At 33.2% G+C, this 20,231-nt stretch overlaps 1 protein-coding gene across 1 annotated transcript in view; it reads left to right on the top strand.

The window, feature by feature from the left end:
- Positions 1–20,231, top strand: part of LOC106106721 (kinesin-like protein CG14535) — a 197,891-nt gene that overhangs the window by 43,382 nt on the left and 134,278 nt on the right. The window contains exon 3 of the mRNA XM_013287358.1: positions 4,462–4,838. Coding sequence (XP_013142812.1) covers positions 4,462–4,838 — 377 coding nt within the window. The remainder of the gene's footprint in view (positions 1–4,461; positions 4,839–20,231) is intronic.

Genomic DNA, 20,231 nt, shown 5'->3' with positions numbered 1-20,231 from the left:
AATGCAGCAAGCTGATAACGATCTTATGTGATGGTGGTTAAAGTTTGATTTCGTATGACGGGTTGAATATGGCTATGGTGGCGTTTATTGGAACGAAATTGATAGCGTCCATGTATTGAGTGTCGATGTTTATTGTATCCTTAAAGTGATTGGATATGTTCGTTTATGTCTTTAGAACCCAATATTAACTAAGAAATTTGATTCCTATAGGTACTTAAAAGACGAGTTCCATAGTTTTACTTTACCAAACAAAAGAATAAATACATTATTAGATATTCCATACGTCTACGAGCTCGTAGCATTAAACTTTGAACTGGTACGTCAAACGCCTTCAATTTAACAGGTCCTTTAGAGACTAAGTAGAGACGGCAATCTAAATGGTACAGTAAAACAGCTTGAGGCAAGAAAGGCTATCAAAGTGGGCATCAACGGGGTAGAGGAGGGGCAGCCTGTTGGTAGATAGAACCTTTGCGTAGCGTCCAGTTAACATTGAGAGAAACGCCACAGGGCGTCAGATAACATCATCGCTTACCATGACGTATGAGGATTATGAAGCTTCTTTTCACTGAATGTAGGGTATTTAGCAACTGTACGACTTCGCAAGTTACGTCTGTTTCTTATAGAAATGTGTATTTCTTCAATAGAGCTGTTTAATAGGTTAATGAAGAAGGTTTTATAATCAGGTTTCATTTATTTATCATCCTGCCCTTGTCTCTACAGTTGGTCAGTATGTGATGCTGTTCCATAAATCTTTATTACATCTGAATTCAGTCGTTTCTTAAGCTTATCCTCTTTTACAAAAATGTTTTATACTTTCTTCGTCTTTTTTCTGACTTCTTAGTCATTATCGTCAAATGTTAATTAATCTATTATTATTAACTTAAATTCATGAAATATTTTTCTGTTATTTAATGTGCACGAAATGTTAAACTCAACTCTTTTTAACAACCATAAAAGTTATATTGAACAGTTTTCAACACTGAACTTGTTCCTAATTTTATACAAACAATTTAAAAATTACTAGAGCATTATTAAATTCGAAACCAAATCATTACACACCACACTGAGTGTGAGAGCAGTTACAGTTGGTATAAACTGTTACCAACACGAGGAACTGAAACTGGGCTTGTGCAACGTTACGGAAACAGTTCGCAATTAGCAAATTTCAACGAGAACGGGTTCAACTCAGGTACGAATCAATTGACGCAAATGAGCTCTGATGTCGGAGTTTGAATATTTTTAGCTGTTAAATTTCTCAACGTGTTTCGAAATGTAATCAAACAGTTTTCGTATTAGAATTCGATCTAGTTGGGATTAGAGGTCTTATCACGAATATTCATGAGAACGGTTTCGTAGCGTCATCTACAAGATTTGTATTAGATTTGTGCAATGAATACGTTCTCGAAATTATGTTATGGAAATATTCGTGATAGACCCTCAGTTGCATAAATAGCCGAATAGCTAAACTACTAAAAGTACAGTAATGTCCAAAATCGTATCGATTTAACCATTACCAACTGACTAAAGAATCTAAGGAATTATTTTATCTTACTAATATTATAAATGCGTAAGTTTAGATGGATGGGTGAATGGATGTTTGTTAGAGTTTGTTGCCTAAACGGATAAAGGGATCTGGATGAAATGTCGCATAGATGTAGAGGATAGTCTGGAAGAACACATGGGATAGTTGCTTTGTTTTTTTTCCGCGCGCACGGAGTCGCGGACGTAAGGTAGTTTAAAATAAATTAACTTAGTATAAGCAGCTAAAGATTTACTTAAGTAAACTTACTCGTTATAAGTTCACGTAAATTAAACCGATTAAAGTCGCTTCAGGTCATGATTTGAGGTGATTTATGGATGTTCAAACATACGACATGACTACATTTAATAGTAAAATATTATCGTAACAAGAGGTGAAAATTCAAGTGAAACTAAGTAGTTTGAAGTTATGGAACTCTGATACCAACTTTACAACTTGCTTCCGAAAATTCCAGATGAAACTCTCTTTAAGTATGGTCCGGCCACTGAAGCCAAACTTCATTTCGTTTCTTTTAAAACTTCTTTTAACTTTATCATATTCAAAATAGTTGACTAGAATAAAGTAAGAAGATTTATAATATTTTTTTACTTTGACAATTATAACATTATATTTTGAACTTCTTTTCTATTTTTACTTTTAATTACACCGTCAGAAGAATCATCATCTCCCCTACCTTATCCTACTCCCGTGGGGTCGTCGCACCTGTTTTTTGTCCGCCACATTTTTTTTTATAACATAAGGTGGCAAACGAGCAAGCGGCCACCTGAATCCGCCAATATGGCGAAGCAACCGCTGCCCATAGACATCCGCAACTGCAGATGCGTTACCCACCCTTATCTGACAGAGGAGGAGACACACATAAAGAGGATATCACCCCTTCCTATGTATCTCCTCCTCCGTCAAATCAACTTCCTCTTTCTATCCTCTCCTTATAAGAAAAGAGTGGTAAAGAGAAAGGGACTTAAATTAGGCCTTCGGCACCACACTCATCAGACGAAACACGGAATTGCTTCCATTTGACGCCTGTCTTCTGTGTGGTCGTGGTATTACACCGGGCGAGCCGGCCCATACGTGCTAAGATGTTAAAGCGGGCACTACCACTGTAGATACATAACCGTCACAACAAACATCACAATATAAATAGCAATAAATTGTAATTTATACTTATTTAAAAAAAAACCAAGTCTGGTACGTTATTTTACGGCATATTTTCTACCATCAAAATGTTACTAATCATAAATTCCGTCTACGTTTGGAAATTAAAGACGCTTAGAGAACATCAAATCCTCAGCTATCTAAATATTAGAGTAACAGCGTAACTCGTCCGGAATTCATATATGAATTGAATTCATGAACAGAAATCTCGGCACGTAAGCCCGCTGTTTGCAAATATTTTACTTTCCTTTGATTTAGTGGATGTATGTTTTGAACTAGAGTATGTTAAAATTATCAACTTAAAGAAAATACGTTGTTCAGTGGTTGAAATTAAAACTTGTATACCAATTTTCGAAAAAAAAAAGTTTTCTTATTTATACATATAAGGACACTAGTTAAAAAAATACTAACGGCCCCACCCAGAGTCATAACAGTTCCTTATATTTATCTTTATATCATAACCTATCTGAGGAATTAGTGGCCACCTGAATTCGCTGAAATAGCGAAGCAACTGCTGCCCATAGACATCTGCAAAAACCGATGGATGCTCATTTATTTGGAAGAGTAGGGGGTAGTAGTGCACAGAAAGAAGATATGTCCCTCTCCTACGCGTCTCTACCTCTGTTAATGAAGAGAGCGCTTAATGAAAATTACTCATAGTGTACTAAGAAACGCCCTTTATTACTATTAAACCACTTTAAGTACTGCAATACTTACGGACGTATTCTGTATAGCTAAAAGCGGTACTAACAATGCAAATGCGGGCACGTGAAACTTTTATCAGTGCGCCTGTCAATCGCACAACGATGTCGAGAGAATTTTACAATGGGGAAAAAGTGTATTCACTTTTGCCACTTTGTAAATTTTCCCGATAACACTATTGTTTTGACTGCGACTGAAGTATTGAGTTATCTCGTTGTGATGTTATATGACATAATTTTCTATACGAAAATATCAAGTTTGTTATCGTAAACCTATACTAATCTGTAACTATATTAATATTATAAAGAGGAAAGATTTGTATTTTTGTATTTATTTAAATTACACAAAAATTACTGGCCCGATTTTGAAAATTCTTTCACCGTTAGAAAGGTAATTTATCTGTGAGTAATATAGGCTATATTTTTAATTTCACATGGGCGAAGTGGCGAGCAAACGTTAGTATATAATAAAGGTTGGCGTAAGTCACCTATGAAAGACTTAGCTTGCGGTTGTACGTAATATGAACTTGTACTCTAAATTTAGTGAGTTACAATATGTCGAGGAAAGCACGCTTGGTACATAATGCTGTTGGACGTCACATTTATGTATGGAACATGTACAGACTAAATAAGTAAGTTATGAAAATTAATAACGTAGAGGTTCGATTACTAAGAAGCAAAATATTACATCACTCTGTGACTCAGATCTGTGAGGATAATTAAGCTCTTTGTCAGCATAATTTATGACTATACTTGATTAAATTATCTTTATAATATACTAGCTGTTAATGCGACTTCGTCCGCAATGAAATAATAAAAAAAGTAAAATATCTGGCCTATGTTACTCGCTGATAACATAGCTTTTTAATGGTGAAAAAAAAAATTAAAATCGACAAGGAATTTTATAAATTATATCAATACATAAAATTTTTTTTTTTCGTCTTTATGGTATAAGTATAGACTAACGACAATAAGTGTTTTTTTACATTGTTAAAATTTTTGAGTTTTTTTTCCGAATGCTATAAATGTGCCTGTAAAAAAATTGTAACAAAAATTATGTTCCAGGTAAAGGCGACCGCACCGAAGATGGACCGTAACGGTTATTTCTTCTACGTAACATCAACGGCTAAGAAAAAGAAAATAAGCTTAATGCAACCGAAGCCTCCGCGAGTGGCTTTCGCTGAAGAAAAACGTCGCCCGGGGGTGGCTGAGAGAGTTTACACCCACGGCAGTGTGGCTCAAACCGCCACTGAGCACGGACGTGGGGACTATATGTCGCAGAGAGGTACCAACGACGCGCCGCGAGCGCGGTTATACACGCAACTAGAAAGTTATCAACCCCGTTATCATACTATACGTGAGAACAGTGATAAGAGAGTGGAAAGTGATATCAGAAGGAAGAAGCGTGATACAAGGATTTCTGCCTATCCACAAGTTCAAAGGTAAGTTTAGATTTGTTTTGAATTTACTTTTAAACTGTCATTATTTTAGCGAAAACCTTGTGTACTTTTAAAGTAAACTTGATGAATTTGGATACTACATTAAAAAGTACACATATTTTCTTTTAATACAGTCAAAAAAACTCTTTTTTTGTGTAGATTTAACAAGTTTTCCCTGTGATATTTTTTTTAACATCAACATGATTACGCGTCGTGTTAGATAAATTAATGTAAACAATATCGTATACACGGATATTGTTAATTTAATATTGCAAGTAACAAATAAGCGAGTACTATTCGCTGTTTTGTTTATCCAGAGCCGAATGTTGAATTCAATACACTGCCGCTGCCATGACCACATTATCAATATTATAACAGCGACTAATCATAGTTTTGTTTGTGTTTATGCAAATGTAATTAAACAACTGATTTTAGGAATTCATAATGGATTCGACTGTATCAATTTGCACGGGAGATTTCAGATTCAAAATGAATATTAATATGATCGTATGTGTTGCAAATGTTGTAGTCAATTTGTCAACTTTGTTAATTTATTATCTAACTAAAGATTTTGATAATCTGACGAATTAACAGTTTGTAAATTATTGGATTCAAGTTGTGAACTATGGCAATTTTGGTTTTAAATTTCCAAGATTTCTGACTACATGATTAAAATAATAACTTGAAAATTAACTTATCAAAAACAAAGGTTTTGTACATCTTGTCATATAAACTAGCTGTTGATCGCGACTCCGTTCATGTGAAATTTAAAAATATAGCCAATGTTACTCTGCGATAAAGTAGCTTTCTAAAAGTGAAAGATTTTTTTTAAATCGGATTAGTAGTTTTTAAGTTATTTCAATACATACAAAAATACAAATCTTTCCTCTGTCCATTTAAAGAGACATTTACATTTTATTTTTTGGTATTCATTGGTTCTGAATCGACTTTCATAATTCTTGCGTCTTTAGAACGTCATGACTGAGTATACCATAGACTACATTTTCAAACAATGGGAAGGATATGGATGTAACAGAAAATATATATAATGTATATTATACGTCATTCAGGCGAAGCTGGGACGAATCCCTAGTTTGTATAAATAAATAGTTTCCGCAAGCTGGTAGAGCTAGTTGGAATATTAACAATTTTACGGTGACACACATGTGAATGTTCTAATGCAATGCAGGTGTTGACTAGTCGTACTAATTGGTGCATGAAATACTCAGTTAAAAGTTCCAATGAGTTATGAAACTATGAACATTGTCTGATTCTCGATGAATTTTTCTTTACAAAGTTATATCGAGTTTGAAAGGTTAAAGTTCCAATGCTTTTCTTTTAAACACTTTTGTTATATTTTTATTGATTTACTTGTAAATGTAGAATAGTTAAAATAATACTGATCTTAACTTTTGTGAAGAATAATTTCTTATTAACTAACTATGGTAGTTAACATTTAACATTTTATTGACCGACTTCCCAAAAAAGGAGGTACTCAATTCGTCTGTATTTTATTATGTGTGTTATACTATAACATCACCATGTCCCTGTCCTTATGCTTCTGTAAGACGTGCCATTTTTTCTTCCTCGAGGTTATTCTATTATGGGCGTCACAGCCATGTTATGCTTTAATAATTCATTACCTCTTATGTTTTCTTCCAATTTGCACAGAATACCTTACCAATATGGCCGTCGTATCGTCGAGCTAATGCAACACCCTTATTTTGACATCCGACTACTATCCGATTATTAACATAACAAGCACAATTACGACATTTTAAAACCATGACATAAATATATTAAAATGATGTTTTGGATCACAATTACAAAGCTTATATCGTTATTTCAAATTATGACAAATGGTACTGATATAGAATACAGAATACGTCAAAATAGTCAAAAAGCTAACACTATCTTCCGTTATCACAGTATCAATCCCTTCTTGATCATGTCACCTTTCACGCAATCCATATATCACATTCTAGATCTAACTATAGCTACTAATAAACATCCTGTATTTTTGTATTCATTATTAGAGTAAAGTTAAAACTTCTAACCGAAAACATCAATCTCATTCCCATAGGATTATCCCAATATAAAAACCACTGAGCTTAAATTAGAACGTAACACAGATTCTGTCTGATTTACGTATATAAACTACAGTTCGATTTGTTGCTATATGACGCTGCTCGTCTGTCTGTACCCTAATTTGTAGTAATCCTCTTTACCTTAAACAGCGTAGTACGTGATTAATAATGCAACATACAGTCCGTAATAAAGCCGAAGTTTATTGATAAACCAAAGAGGATTAAAGAATACGGTATAGGTATGTTATTAAGGTTTATTTTGCAATGGAGTTTTTTAAATGCGGGATCGTTGTGGTTTTTAGCGGATATGCGGCGAGGGCCTGATTGAACGACGAAAAATGAAATGAAAACATCACATTGAATGATGGACAGACCGTCGGTTACGATTGTTTTATTACGTTCCGTTCTGTTTATTTAGTATATCTGTGTTTTTATTTCTCCTTGTAAATATCTATGTTTATATTCTTTGTCGAAATATTACGATTTTTCATAGATACATTTTGACACATGGACAAATGACACGATCGTTACTTTATAGCAACGATTAAAGATTATTATTAACTAGCTGTTGCTCCGGACTTCGTTCGCGTAAATTAAAAAAATAATAAAAACATAGCCTACGTTACTCACTGATAACGTAGCTTTCAATGGTGAAAGATTTTTTTTAAATCGGTCGTGTAGTTTTTGGGCTATATTAATACATACAAAAATACAAACCTTTTCTTTTTTTATTATTAGTATAGATATGTTATAAATTTAAAAGTGATAGTTAAAAGTTATTTTTACGAAAACTAAAAGCTTTTAAATTCCTTTGTATTTTTGTACCATCTGGAATTTGTTACTTTTACCCTTACGGAACAGTTAGAATACGTAGTAAAAAATTACTCGGCGGTCAACCGTCAACTACTAGTGCTTGTACATTACGTTGCCAGGTGTAAAAGTAATTTTGTCTCCAAACTTTTATATTATTCAGTAAACACACGGATCCCTTGTATTATACGATATTGTTAAAATTTTAATCTCGCGCTTCTGAACATGAACTAGTTTTAAACGTAAGGATGGTTTATTGAAATTTTTAAATTGTTTGAAAAATATTGTTGTTAGGTTTCGATTTTGAATGACAACATTCACATCCTACTTTGGAATTAAATAAATTGATAAAACTCGATTTAATAAATTAATTAAACACACATTAACATTGCTAATACCTAAGAGTAACTACATAATATTGCTAACGGGTAGAGACAAAAATAGAACTAAAATAATTAGGTCTTTGTAAGTAAATAGCATATGTACTGTATGTTGGTGATGTCCTCTGCCGTCGGTGGGTCGGATACGACTGACCGGACAGGCCATGACAGTAGATAACAGTGTTACCATAATCTCCACTATTATAATAAAGCGTAAACACACACTTCTTTGTTGCCTAAGATGTCAGCAAATGCAGCATATTTTTCAATAATTATTATTTTAATAAAAAGCCCTAGACTTACGTCACGCTTTAGGCTATATATTTTTACGCCATTAAACTTAGGGTGTAAATATTTTGGATAAAAACTCTAATGTAGGAAAGAGACCATAAGTAGCTGCCAACATCAAGGAAACAAGATTTGTCATGTCATGTCATTTTGACATTTGCTATTGATAATTTGACAAACGTTAACAATAATATAAAATTTTCATAATTTCATGCGGATGAAGCCGCACGGGAACAGCTAGTGTAGTATACAGGATAATCTTAAGGTTTATTAACTACCAAATATCCATGATCTAGTCTAGTTAGCGATATCGTTAGTGATATCGTACGATACTCCAGGGATTAAATTTAATCTTTTGAAATTTTAGGTGTTCGACCGCCGTGACCTTGACCTAGAAAACTTACAACTTATCTAAGTTACAATGTAAGAAGATAAACTATCTCGTCTTATTGATAGATTTTTAATATTATCTTTATTCAATACTAGCTTTCGCCCGCGACTCCGTCCGCATGGAATAAAAAAACAAAAGTAGTCTTTGTGTTCATCCAGTCTATCCTCTACATTTGTACTAAATTTCATCGAAATCCGTTCAGCAGTTTAGGTTACAAACTCTAACAAACATCCATCCATATATTCATCTATCCATCCATCTAAACTTTCGCAATTATAACATTAGTAGATTTCAGTTGCTGTATATTGACATAGTAAAAATTGAGCAAGATCTAGATATTTCAACATTAACTTGTATAATTACTAAACTAAACTATTTTTATATTTCTATGACATTTTTAAAGGACAAGAATAGACTTAACGTATACAAAACAGAATTTTATTTTATAATTTTTATAATCTGAATTTCAATTAAAATTTATAAACACTTTTAATTTTACTATCGCACTTTTGTAAGCTTAAAGTAAATGAATGAAGACGACTTTTCGTTTGGTTTACGACTGAGGAATCCCACTGAAGTGTTCAGTATAAAAATAAAGAAATTGAGTTGTTACTTTATCTTAAAAAATTTAAGTTAGGATTTCAAAGAGATTGTCTACGAAATATAAAAAACAATTTTATTGTATCGTACTTCAGTCAAACTTATTACATAAAGAATTTTTATGTGTAAATTTGGGCTTATTTAAACAAAACCCGTAGTTTTTTTTTTATTTCGTTAATTAAAATTAATGGAATAGCGGGTTACCTATGTATCTGATATTAAAGTGTAAACACACACACAAACACACACTACTTTGTGGCGTAAGATGTTAGCAATCACAGAATATTTTTGGGTTATTCTTTCTTTAGTATAAAAGCCCTTTAATTACGTCACCCTTTAGGCTCTATATTTTCACGCTATTAAACTTAGGGGGTAAGTAAATTAGTTAAAAACCCTAATGTCGGAAAGGGATCATAAGCTACAAGCTGCCAACATCAAGAAAGTAAGATCATGGTTTGTCATCATGTCATGTCATTTTGACATTTGCAATTGATAATTTGACAAATGTAAACAATAAAATAAAATGTTCACAATTTCATACGGATGAAGCCGCACGGTAACAGCTAGTTTATAATATATCTTACAAGAATGTATATGAGCAATAACATAAATACTTTTTAAAATATACCGTTACCAAAAATTGTCCATAATCCTACTTATGTATAACTTAGTTATACTTTAAGTAAAGTTAAATTCACGAAGTATACGGTAGGATGCTAAAGGAATTCTTGGAATATTTTCCCTGGATACCGAGAATTGGAGTTTTCGCTAAGGGAATTTTTTCTAGTCATATTTCTTTTTAAATATTTGTCTTCGCTATGCTCTGTGAAATCTTTTATAAAATAATTAAACTATATACATTTTGTTATTTTATTTATTTAAATAAATATAAACAAATTATATCGAGTTTAGTACTCTCAATTCACAACTGTATTAAAATCACTGTTTTCTATTTGATTTTTAGATGTTTTTATAGCCCAAAGAAGCTACCATATATTTTTGCTTTTTGCCAAAAACCTATCTTGCAGCGATAAAGGCTAATTTGAGAAAGTTAATGTGGATGGATGTTTGATATTTGATCTCCAACACAACTCAATAGATCTTGCTGTATTTAACACAGATTTAGAATATGGTCTGGAAAAAACATGCGTTCTTAGTTTCGTTCTGCTAACAGATTACTAGTTATGTTTTTTTCTTAATTCCACACGTACGGAGTCGCTGTCGCAAGCCAGTTTTATAATAAAAATCTTTCTAAGCACGTGTTTAACCACGGGGATAGGAAAAGGGAAAATTTTAATATAATGGAGCGCAATTCAAATAAGCCGTATTGTATTCGATCTCCCGTTTACCTGTTTTCGAGGCCTCGCTTCAAATTGAAAAAGTTTGCTGTTAGCTGCTTTGAGCATTGTGTAATACTCATTATTAAGGTTTTGGTTACAAAAATTTTGCAAAGCGGCTTTTAATATTCGTAAAAAACGTGGCTGTAACAAATTTTGAGGTCATTTTTTATTTACTAATATTAGCTTATGGCCGAATTCTGAAACGATCAATCACTTTACTCCACAAGAGCTTATCAGTCAGACGTCTAGATTTGAATGGCATTTGAAGTTTAAACGAGGCCTTATCATTCACGACGATGTTACACATTTAAATTTCCTTTCAGTATTCAGCCGTAAATCATTAAAATATGTACATATGTATATATACATTTTTACAAAAGATAATAAAATGTCGTTGACATGGGCCACCCAGTCAGAGCTTAACCAAATGGTATTTCACGTCGCATTTGAAGTTTTTACAATAAATAAGCCAATTGTTGTTATACCAATATGTTTTAATATTATTATAATAATCGGAATGTTTTTTTGAAGATAACGATGTGAATTATTAAAACCATTTATAATTGACTACAAAAGTCGTGTTTACCACCGACGCCGCTAGGGGTCACTTTACATAATTCTTATTGCCTCATAAGAGGATAATTTGCCATCGGCTGTCATAAATTTCTCCATAATAATATGCTGGGTGACGTCTCGTAAGACGAGGCTTCTTATAATTTTTAAAAGGTACCTCGAATTTATGAAAGTGACTGTCAAATTATATTCCTGCCAAGTTAATAAAAGTTGCCGAGAATTTATGGTGTTGTTTTTTAAAAGAAAATCATTTTTATTCGAATCTTGAATGACGCCAATGAATGGATAAAAGTAGCTTTAAAAATGTCTGACGTAAAAAAAAAAACTATTTAAATCGCACTCTTTAAGTACTTTACATATGCCGGGTTTTTGAAGTATCTAGTGATTTATTAGTGTTAGGTTAACTTAATTTCCAAAGTAGGAAAACTTAAGTTACGTAGTTCGGAACTTCATTTTATGAAGTCATCGAACCATAAACACTATCAAATGGTTAAAAGTAGTTCGGAAACCGCCCATAACGATGTGTGTATAAAATTATTTTAGTGGATCTATCTAAAATCCTATGATATTGAATATCGTGTTATTTAATATGCGTTAAACGCTTGTGAAAAATATAAAACGGTCAGTTAAGCCAAATGAAAGTCTAACAACGTAGTAAATAAATAATCCAACGAAGCCCAAAATAATTAAAAAGTTTAATTAAAGGTAACGATAACACGATTTGAGTTAAGCTTCGGAATTAATTAAATGAATAGGCATATTATCGTATCTAAAGTTAATAATGTAACACGATACCTGTAGGAATGTACGTAGAATAAATACCGTCGGTTTCCATTGAGGAAACATGAACAAAAGCTGCCTTGTGGAACGGTCTGTCCTCGGCGGTGTTTCCAAAACGACTTAAGGTCCTTTAAGAAACGTGCCTCTCATTTCCTTAAAGGCCGGCAGCATATGTGTAGTTCTTCTAGTGTTGTGGATGTCCATGGGCGTCGTTGACCTGTTCCTGCCGCTCGTTTGTCCCTTTTATTATATATAAAAAAGATTGTTATCCCATTTATGTTGTGGTAATTGAACTCTACGGTAATTTTAGAATTAAAATTGACGTCAATTCACAAAAGATCAGATAGGAGTACTAATGCCGCTCACACAAGTAAAAATACTTCAAAGAGTAACTGAATATAATTGACCCAATAAAAACAGCAGACATATTCATATCGTGATTAAAGCGTATCTATTTTAGTTCTAATTGATTTAATCTACACGTCTATACTATTATAATAAAGCGTAAACACACACTTCTTTGTTGCCTAAGATGTCAGCAATTACTGCATATTTTTGAATAATTATTTTTTTTAATAAAAATCCTTACACTTACGTCACGCTTTAGGCTATATATTTTCACGATATTAAACTTAGTGAGCAAATATTTTGCACAAAAACCCTAATGTGGGAAAGAAACCATAAGTTGGTGTCAACATCAAGAAAGCAAGATTGCTAAGGTTTGTCACGTCATGTCATTTTGACATTTGCTATGGATAATTTGACAAATGTAAACAATAAAATAAAATTTTCATAATTTCATGCGGATGAAGCTGCACGGGAACAGCTAGTAGTCATAATAAAAAAGGAGTGTCTGTCTGTAATATCAAAGGAAAAATTCCAGATTTCGGGAAGATGATGTATTTGCGTTGGTGATAACGAAAATCGCATTTAATTTTCTTTGTCTGTCTGCAAGCCACGTTTGTTCCGGGTAATCTCCGAAATGGCTAGGCCAATTTCGACCGGACCTTTACTGAAGGGTAGCTGACATGACGGGCATATTATAAGCTACTTTTTTATCTTAATATAGCATGGACGATGTCACGGGCAACAGCTAGTTTCCAATATAATCATATTGTAGTGGCTAATTCTATTAGCCCCGTCAGTATTAGCATTATTGATACCATTTCATTCATCGTCATAATTAACTCAAAACACGTCTGTACTGACGGCCGATCCGTATTACTTAATTAAAGCCCCCATTCACGTCCCGTATCGGTTACTGATTGACACGACAATGTTCGAACAAGACGCCCGATGCGGTCAGTCTGTGACCACGGGCGAAATGCTGATTGCACGTCGGTTCATAGCTTTAGTTTGATATCTTCTGATTTATGGTACTGCAGGTTGTCTTTTGTTTATTAATACAACTCACACAAGGGCACACACCTTTGATTAAACTATCGCACAACTGTTGTGCGATTGTCGATTGTTTCGCCGCACATTCAATTATTTAGATGCACAACTAAAAATCGAGTAGTATCTGTGGTGTTCATTTCAATTAGGTGGTTATGGTGGTCTGGAGTGGAGACCGGTAGCAAATCTCTTATCAGTCGTCAATATTTAGTCTTCTACCAGTGTATTGTTATCCTGGTTGTGTTGAAAATAACCTTATTCCGAACAACTAACAAATATTCATAAAATGTATGTAACGCAATTCAAGCAAGTTGGCTTACAAGGTTCAGTTCAGAGAATTTGTTTGCAAATTGTCTCACAAAATGCATCCGAGCACAGGTGTACTTTGTATTGCGGTGTACATTTACTCGTGTTTTGAGAAAATTAGGGTCTTTGAAATGTTGAAAATCATTCAGTTACTTTTAATATCGCCCGCGACTCCGTTTGCGTGTGATTTAAAAAAAAAAGTAAGCCTATGTGTTCTTCCAGGCTATCCTCTACATCTATGCCAAATTTTATCGAGATCTGTTCAGCAGATTAAGCTCTAAAAAATCATCCATCCATCTAAGCTTTCACATTTATATTATTAGTAAGATAAAAATGATTACAATAAAGAGTTGGATTAAGGGCCCGATTCAAAAGGCAGTTATTTTTTAAACCATACGCATTGTGAGGAGGTTCCTGTCTCTGCAGCTGACCACTGGTTGCCTGAGTCATAGGAATCCGCTGGTGTCCTGTTTTTTAAATAATATGTTTTAGATTCGTTTTTATATTTATTTAAATTATGTAAAATATAACTACTATGTAGTAAATAAGCGAATAGAAAGATCAATAAAGTTCTAACATAAAAATTGTCAAATGTAAAATAATGAATTTTACAAATTAAATAGAACAAAACCAGAACAAAAGTCTCGCAGACTGAATGGTCAGAGTTCGTTGTGAGTTCAGTCGATACATAATCCTGCTAAGTCTCAAAAGTAATTAACAACTTTTATTAGGGGACAATGAAGGACGCAGTAGAGTTTCACTGACGTATCTAGGTTAAAGTCCTGTATAAAATGTTTCAGTATTATATATTTCTTTTTTATTTTACTCTAAATAGATAAATATTGAAACATTATTCTTTTGGTCATTAATTCATCCATGTACTAGTACAGTCAGGTGCATAATAATGATCAACTTTACAAAGTCTTAGATACGTTTATACAACTAAGGTTTCATAAATATTAAAAAAATGTAATATAATAAGAATACACTTCTAACTACAGAAACACTTTATTGACGAATACTTACATACCTATTGTTGGTAATAAAGGTCTATTAAAATTGGTATATTTTTGAAAATGCATACATATATATGTGGCTGACTGTACATTACAATTATTTCGTCTATACTAAGGTTACAAAGAGGAAGGATTTTTGGATTTTCGTATGTATTGAAATAACTCAAAAACTATTGGGCCGATTGCAAAAATTTTTTATCATTAAAAAGCTACGTTATCGCTGAATAACATCATACTACTTACTAATATTATAATTGCAAAAGTTTAGATGGATGGTTGTTTGTTAGAGTTTGTAGCCTAAACTACTGAACGGATCTCCATGAAATTTGGAACAGATGTATAGGATTGTCTGGAAGAACACATAAGCTACTCACTTTTCTAATTCCACGCGGACTGATTTGCAGGCGACAGTTAATAATAAATGAATACAGAAAAATAATATAATAAAATATGAAATGTGTGATGAGTAAAAAAATGTATTTGCTTTTATGATATACAAACGAAATATCATAAAATTATATTCCGTCTGGTGATTTATAATTAACCTTTGAACACAATTAAAATGTAACTCGCGAAATTAATACGCGTTTTGTTCCCGTCGAGTTTCAGACAACGCGCTCTACGGAGCTGCAATTTAAAAAACATGGTTTTTATTAATACAGTCAAAGCGTGAGTACTTTTGCACGTGAGTGTACATATTATAAGTATAGGTTTACACTGCAAAAACGTACGAAAATGTGACAATATTTTTGAACGAGTGGTCTTATTTTTGTAAAAAAAGCAGTAATAACAATAAACGTACGTAAAAATAAGAGAAAAAAATCACAAGTTAACATACCAGAGTATGTTGGCTTAACATTTTTGTGTAAACATTCCAAGGAAAGTAGGCTAATGTGAAATTGAAAAGATTCTCGGGATTTTCAATGTCTGAAGGAAAAGATTAAAAGTTTTCCAGCCGTTATAAAAAGGATAAGCATGTTCTAGGAACACACACTCTCAAAGACCGCATGCTAACATCTACTATCGGAACAACTTTTTTATTACTACCTTTCAGCCGCGATTCCCTCCGCATGGAACTTAAAAAAAAAAGAAGTTAGCCTACGTATTCTTCCACAGTATCCTCTACATCTATGCTAACTTTAAACGGATCTGCGTTTATTAGTTTAGGCCACAAACTCCAACAAATGTCCATCCATCTAAACTTTCGCATTTACAATATTAGTCAGATATACTTTTAATGCATAGTGACACGAATTATTTAAGCCTGCCAATTTATTAAAAACCTGCGTCCTATTGGTAAATGTTTCGCGTCGGCTAATTACCTATAAAACATTCAAGCGACTATAGCTTTCAAGTTACAGCACTAAAAGATTCCCTGACTGTACTTCTTGTCCATTTTCTGATATTGTATCGTTCCTACCTTTGTTTACTGTCACTTATTCTTTTATTGTTCCCTTTCTCTAGGGACTTAACATCGAAGTCATGTTGACCCTCTATCTTTTTCTAAAACCTATTTGATGTTATGTTAAAAGGCGTTTGTGTTTTGTTTATTTCATCACATTACTATCTTAAGTTTAGCTATCGAAAACCGTTATTGATTTAGATTCAACTCAGATAAAATCATACAAATGCTATAAATGCAAAAGTTTAGACAGATGGATGGATGGATGGATGTTTGTTAGAGTTTGTAGCCTAAACGGATTTCACTAAAATTTGGTATAGATGTAGAGGACAGTCTGGAAGGACACACAGCCTACTTGCTTTTGTTTTTATTTAATCCCAAGAAGAAGGAGTCGCGGGCGAAAGCCCGTTAAGAATAATTTTAATCTTTTTTTATCGTTAATTTTTAAGCATTTTATGTTTTATTGAATTAATGTAATTACATATTTACTGTCTTAAATATTTTAATAAACACAATCTCAATACTACTCTTGCTAAAAAAAAAACATACAAGCTGCGTGTAGCTTTTTCCAGCGCGTTGAGATTACTGGCTAGTAAGTTTTATTGGAAACGACAAAGTTAGTGTAGCCACTTAGGTAAGTTCGCGACTACAGCGCCCCCTGCTCGCACGCCTTCACAACCTTCATGTAAACTACATTGCCTTATAAATAACTTTTGTGAGACGAATGAAACATTTAAAAAACATACTATTACTGCCATACTCAGAATCGTTAAATGGTCCCATATCATTTGCTATAAACAATATATGAGAAAGATTGAAATTAATAAGAGATAATAATTTCTTTATGTTTAAAGATCTATTCATTATTCTATGCATCAATTTGGGTTATTTAATTAAAATGGCACGTCTCATTTAAAGTTAATTGATCGCAAATACTTGGGGAGATGGAGCCGTCATTTAACTTGAAGATAAAAGAATACGGCTTCGAAATTCGGGCTGACATTTTCGACAAATAATTGAGATATCAGAGCGCGTAACCTTTGATCAAACTATCGCACAACTGTTTAATCGCTTTGATTCATACGAGTTTATATAGAAATGCGTACACTACTGGAATTTAGTTTCTAATAAACAGTTGAATTGGCTGCGAAACAATCGACAATCGCTCAACAGTTGGGCGTTAGTTTAGTTTAAAGTATACGCCCGCTTTTACTGTTCAATAACAATAATAAAGAAAAATGATATCTTGTCTCCAAAAGAACAATATAAGAGAATTACGTGTAGTAAGACCGTTTTTCGTATTTCAAAATGAAGCACAGAAACGTATCGTTTACCATTAGCTTGAGATTTTGCTCGAAACGCAATTTTTATTTCTATATCGCAGTTGTCAGCGGTCGTTACGAAGTCGATAGCGCAAGCCTCGCAAGTATGGACTGCAAAAAAAGACACAGGGTTAATTTTTAAACTTTCATCTCAAGTTTATAACAAAGATGACGTGAAGATGACGTGAAGATGACGTAAGAAAATGGCAAAAATAGAGGGCGCTAGTGAGCTATTATAATATAGTGAAACTAGATACGATTAATATAACTTCGGTCTAATCGTATGTAATCTTTTCAAATAATATGTCAATCTAATTCATATATTTATTCAAGCAACGTCTAATGCACTATTGGTCGTAATTAATTTATCATGTAGGCCGAACGCGGTCAACATTGCACAATTAAAGCTCCCATTCACGTCCCATATCGGTTACTGATTGACACGACAATGTATGAGGTAGAAGCAAGATGCAGATATCGGATGACCGACAGCGCTAACCTGAATTTGATTGCCTACACGCCAGGTTCATGATAATTTATTACACTAAATTCAACCTTACATAATGGTTATAGCGTATAGTTTCGTAATTATGTCACTATGAGACGAGTTTGAGAATCTGCTTTATTAGCTTGTTACAATATGACGTATGAATCTAGGCTTAATTGAATTAAAATAGCAAATAATGTCTTATTACTCTACTTTTTACTTTGCTATGGATTTCTGTGTTTGTTTATTGGTTCCTAATAATTCAGAATTATAATAATTTTGTAAAATCGAAAATATTAGTCTCATATGAATGTTTTTTTTTACTTAAGATATTTTATTTTTTGGACGGAATGTGATCGTTTTCTTCTGTTTGTCTTCAAATCTAAGTTGTATTATCCTTTACCGGAGTTCATCGCAATTGTAGACTTTCACATCTGTATTCGCGCCGTGTTTGAGATTACAACGAGTAGCCAAGTTTTATTGAAGACGAGGAAAGTTATCCAGTTCAGTAATTTCTCGGATCCACGATTTGTCCTATGAAAGGGAACTAACTTGAAGAACTTTTTAGATAGATTTCGTAAATCGCGAATAGATTACGAAGTTAAAATATAGATAACAAAACTCAGTAGACTATGTTACGCGTCTGTTTACTTTAAAATTACAAGTAAAGATTCTATTTTACTGGGTTCGTAAAAACAAATATAATAACATTAGTGTGCTCTCCGCTTCGATAATTTCACACCTCGTGGAAACTTAGTTAATACGCCGTCCTCGGGAAATAAACGAACATCGCAACACAACTGAACCAGTCAAAGACTATAGATAAACGGACTAGACAAAGACTCACCATTGCATGAAATAAATTGTAACACTTTCGACGGTGGTGAGGTAAAGATAAAAGTACAAAATAAGGGAGACTAGCCAATAAGTTTAGAACTTCTTATTCGTTTTTGTTTAATAAAATAGGGCGTCAGATCCTGTCTCTTAAAAGTCAAAGCTGAACCAATATTGAATACAGAATCCAGCTGAAAGCTGTGAACATTATTTACAGCGGGAGTGTTTTGTTTGCGGCCAGACAATTCTAGAAGAGAAATTACATTGCTTTGAATTGTGTTCAGCGAGTTTATTAAACTTAGATGTACTTAGTTTACGACAAAGTCGAAATAAAATAGACTTTTCATGGAAATAAAGGTATATCAAATATTTACTTTAGAATGGAATACTTTAGAAATGGAATTGAAAACAAAAGTGAGTAGCCTATATGTTCTTCTAGATTATCCTCTATGTCTATGACAAATTACTTGGAGATTCAACTGTTTAGATTACAAATATTCTTCCATCTATATTTTCGTATTAATAATATGAGTAACATAATGTCTCTTCTAGAAAGTAGGTAGGTAGGTCATTGTTGTCCTTTTATACTGGCAGCGCTTTTAATGTTTCGTTTTGTGGCCAGCCTCATAATAGAATATTAAATTGATGGGAAACCGATCCCTAGGGACACTATGATTGAAAGTAGTTGTAAGCGTGCGAGGTAATATTGTTTAGTGGTTCATGGGGCCGTGTTTATGGTCTACTTTATTGTGTTCCTAACACGCGTCTTCACTATGTTTGGGTTCAGTAAGTAAATATATTTGAAGTTGAAAGGAACTGGTAAGTATAAATTATTTTTAAGTAATTCACAAGTTGAACGGTACTAGGAGAGTAGAGTGCATGTTTTAACGATAAAAATAGATAAATCAACTTAAATTATATGTCTTGATTAAGAAAATTTAAGGTTAGAATTATCTGTTTTTACATGACATATTAAAGAGATATTTTCTATATACAACCAATTCAACGACTATTTTTTTATACCTTTAGGTGGCAAACAAGCAAGCGGCCACCTGAATTCGCCAAAATCGCGAAGCGACCGCTACCCATAGACATCCGCAATTGCAGATGCCTTGCCTACCATTATAGGACGGAGGGGGAGTCGCATATAAATAGGATATTTCCCCTTCCTATGCATCTCCTCCACCGTCAAATCCACTTCCCCTTCGCATCCTCTCCTTATAAGAAAAGGGTGGTAAAGAGAAAGGGACTTAAATTAGGCCTTATAAAAGTTAGGTTTTACAAATGTTTATAACAATGGAACCGTGATTTTAAATTGTATCCATTAGAGGTGAATTTCGCACAAAAAAACGTAATTCAATTTTCAATTAGTGAATGCATACTAG

This window comes from Papilio polytes, unplaced genomic scaffold (genome assembly GCF_000836215.1).
Source record: "Papilio polytes unplaced genomic scaffold, Ppol_1.0 DF822178.1, whole genome shotgun sequence".
NCBI lineage: Eukaryota > Metazoa > Arthropoda > Insecta > Lepidoptera > Papilionidae > Papilio > Papilio polytes.
The sequence above is the reverse complement of the archived record's forward strand: the minus strand, read 5'-3'. Positions and strand labels throughout refer to the sequence as shown.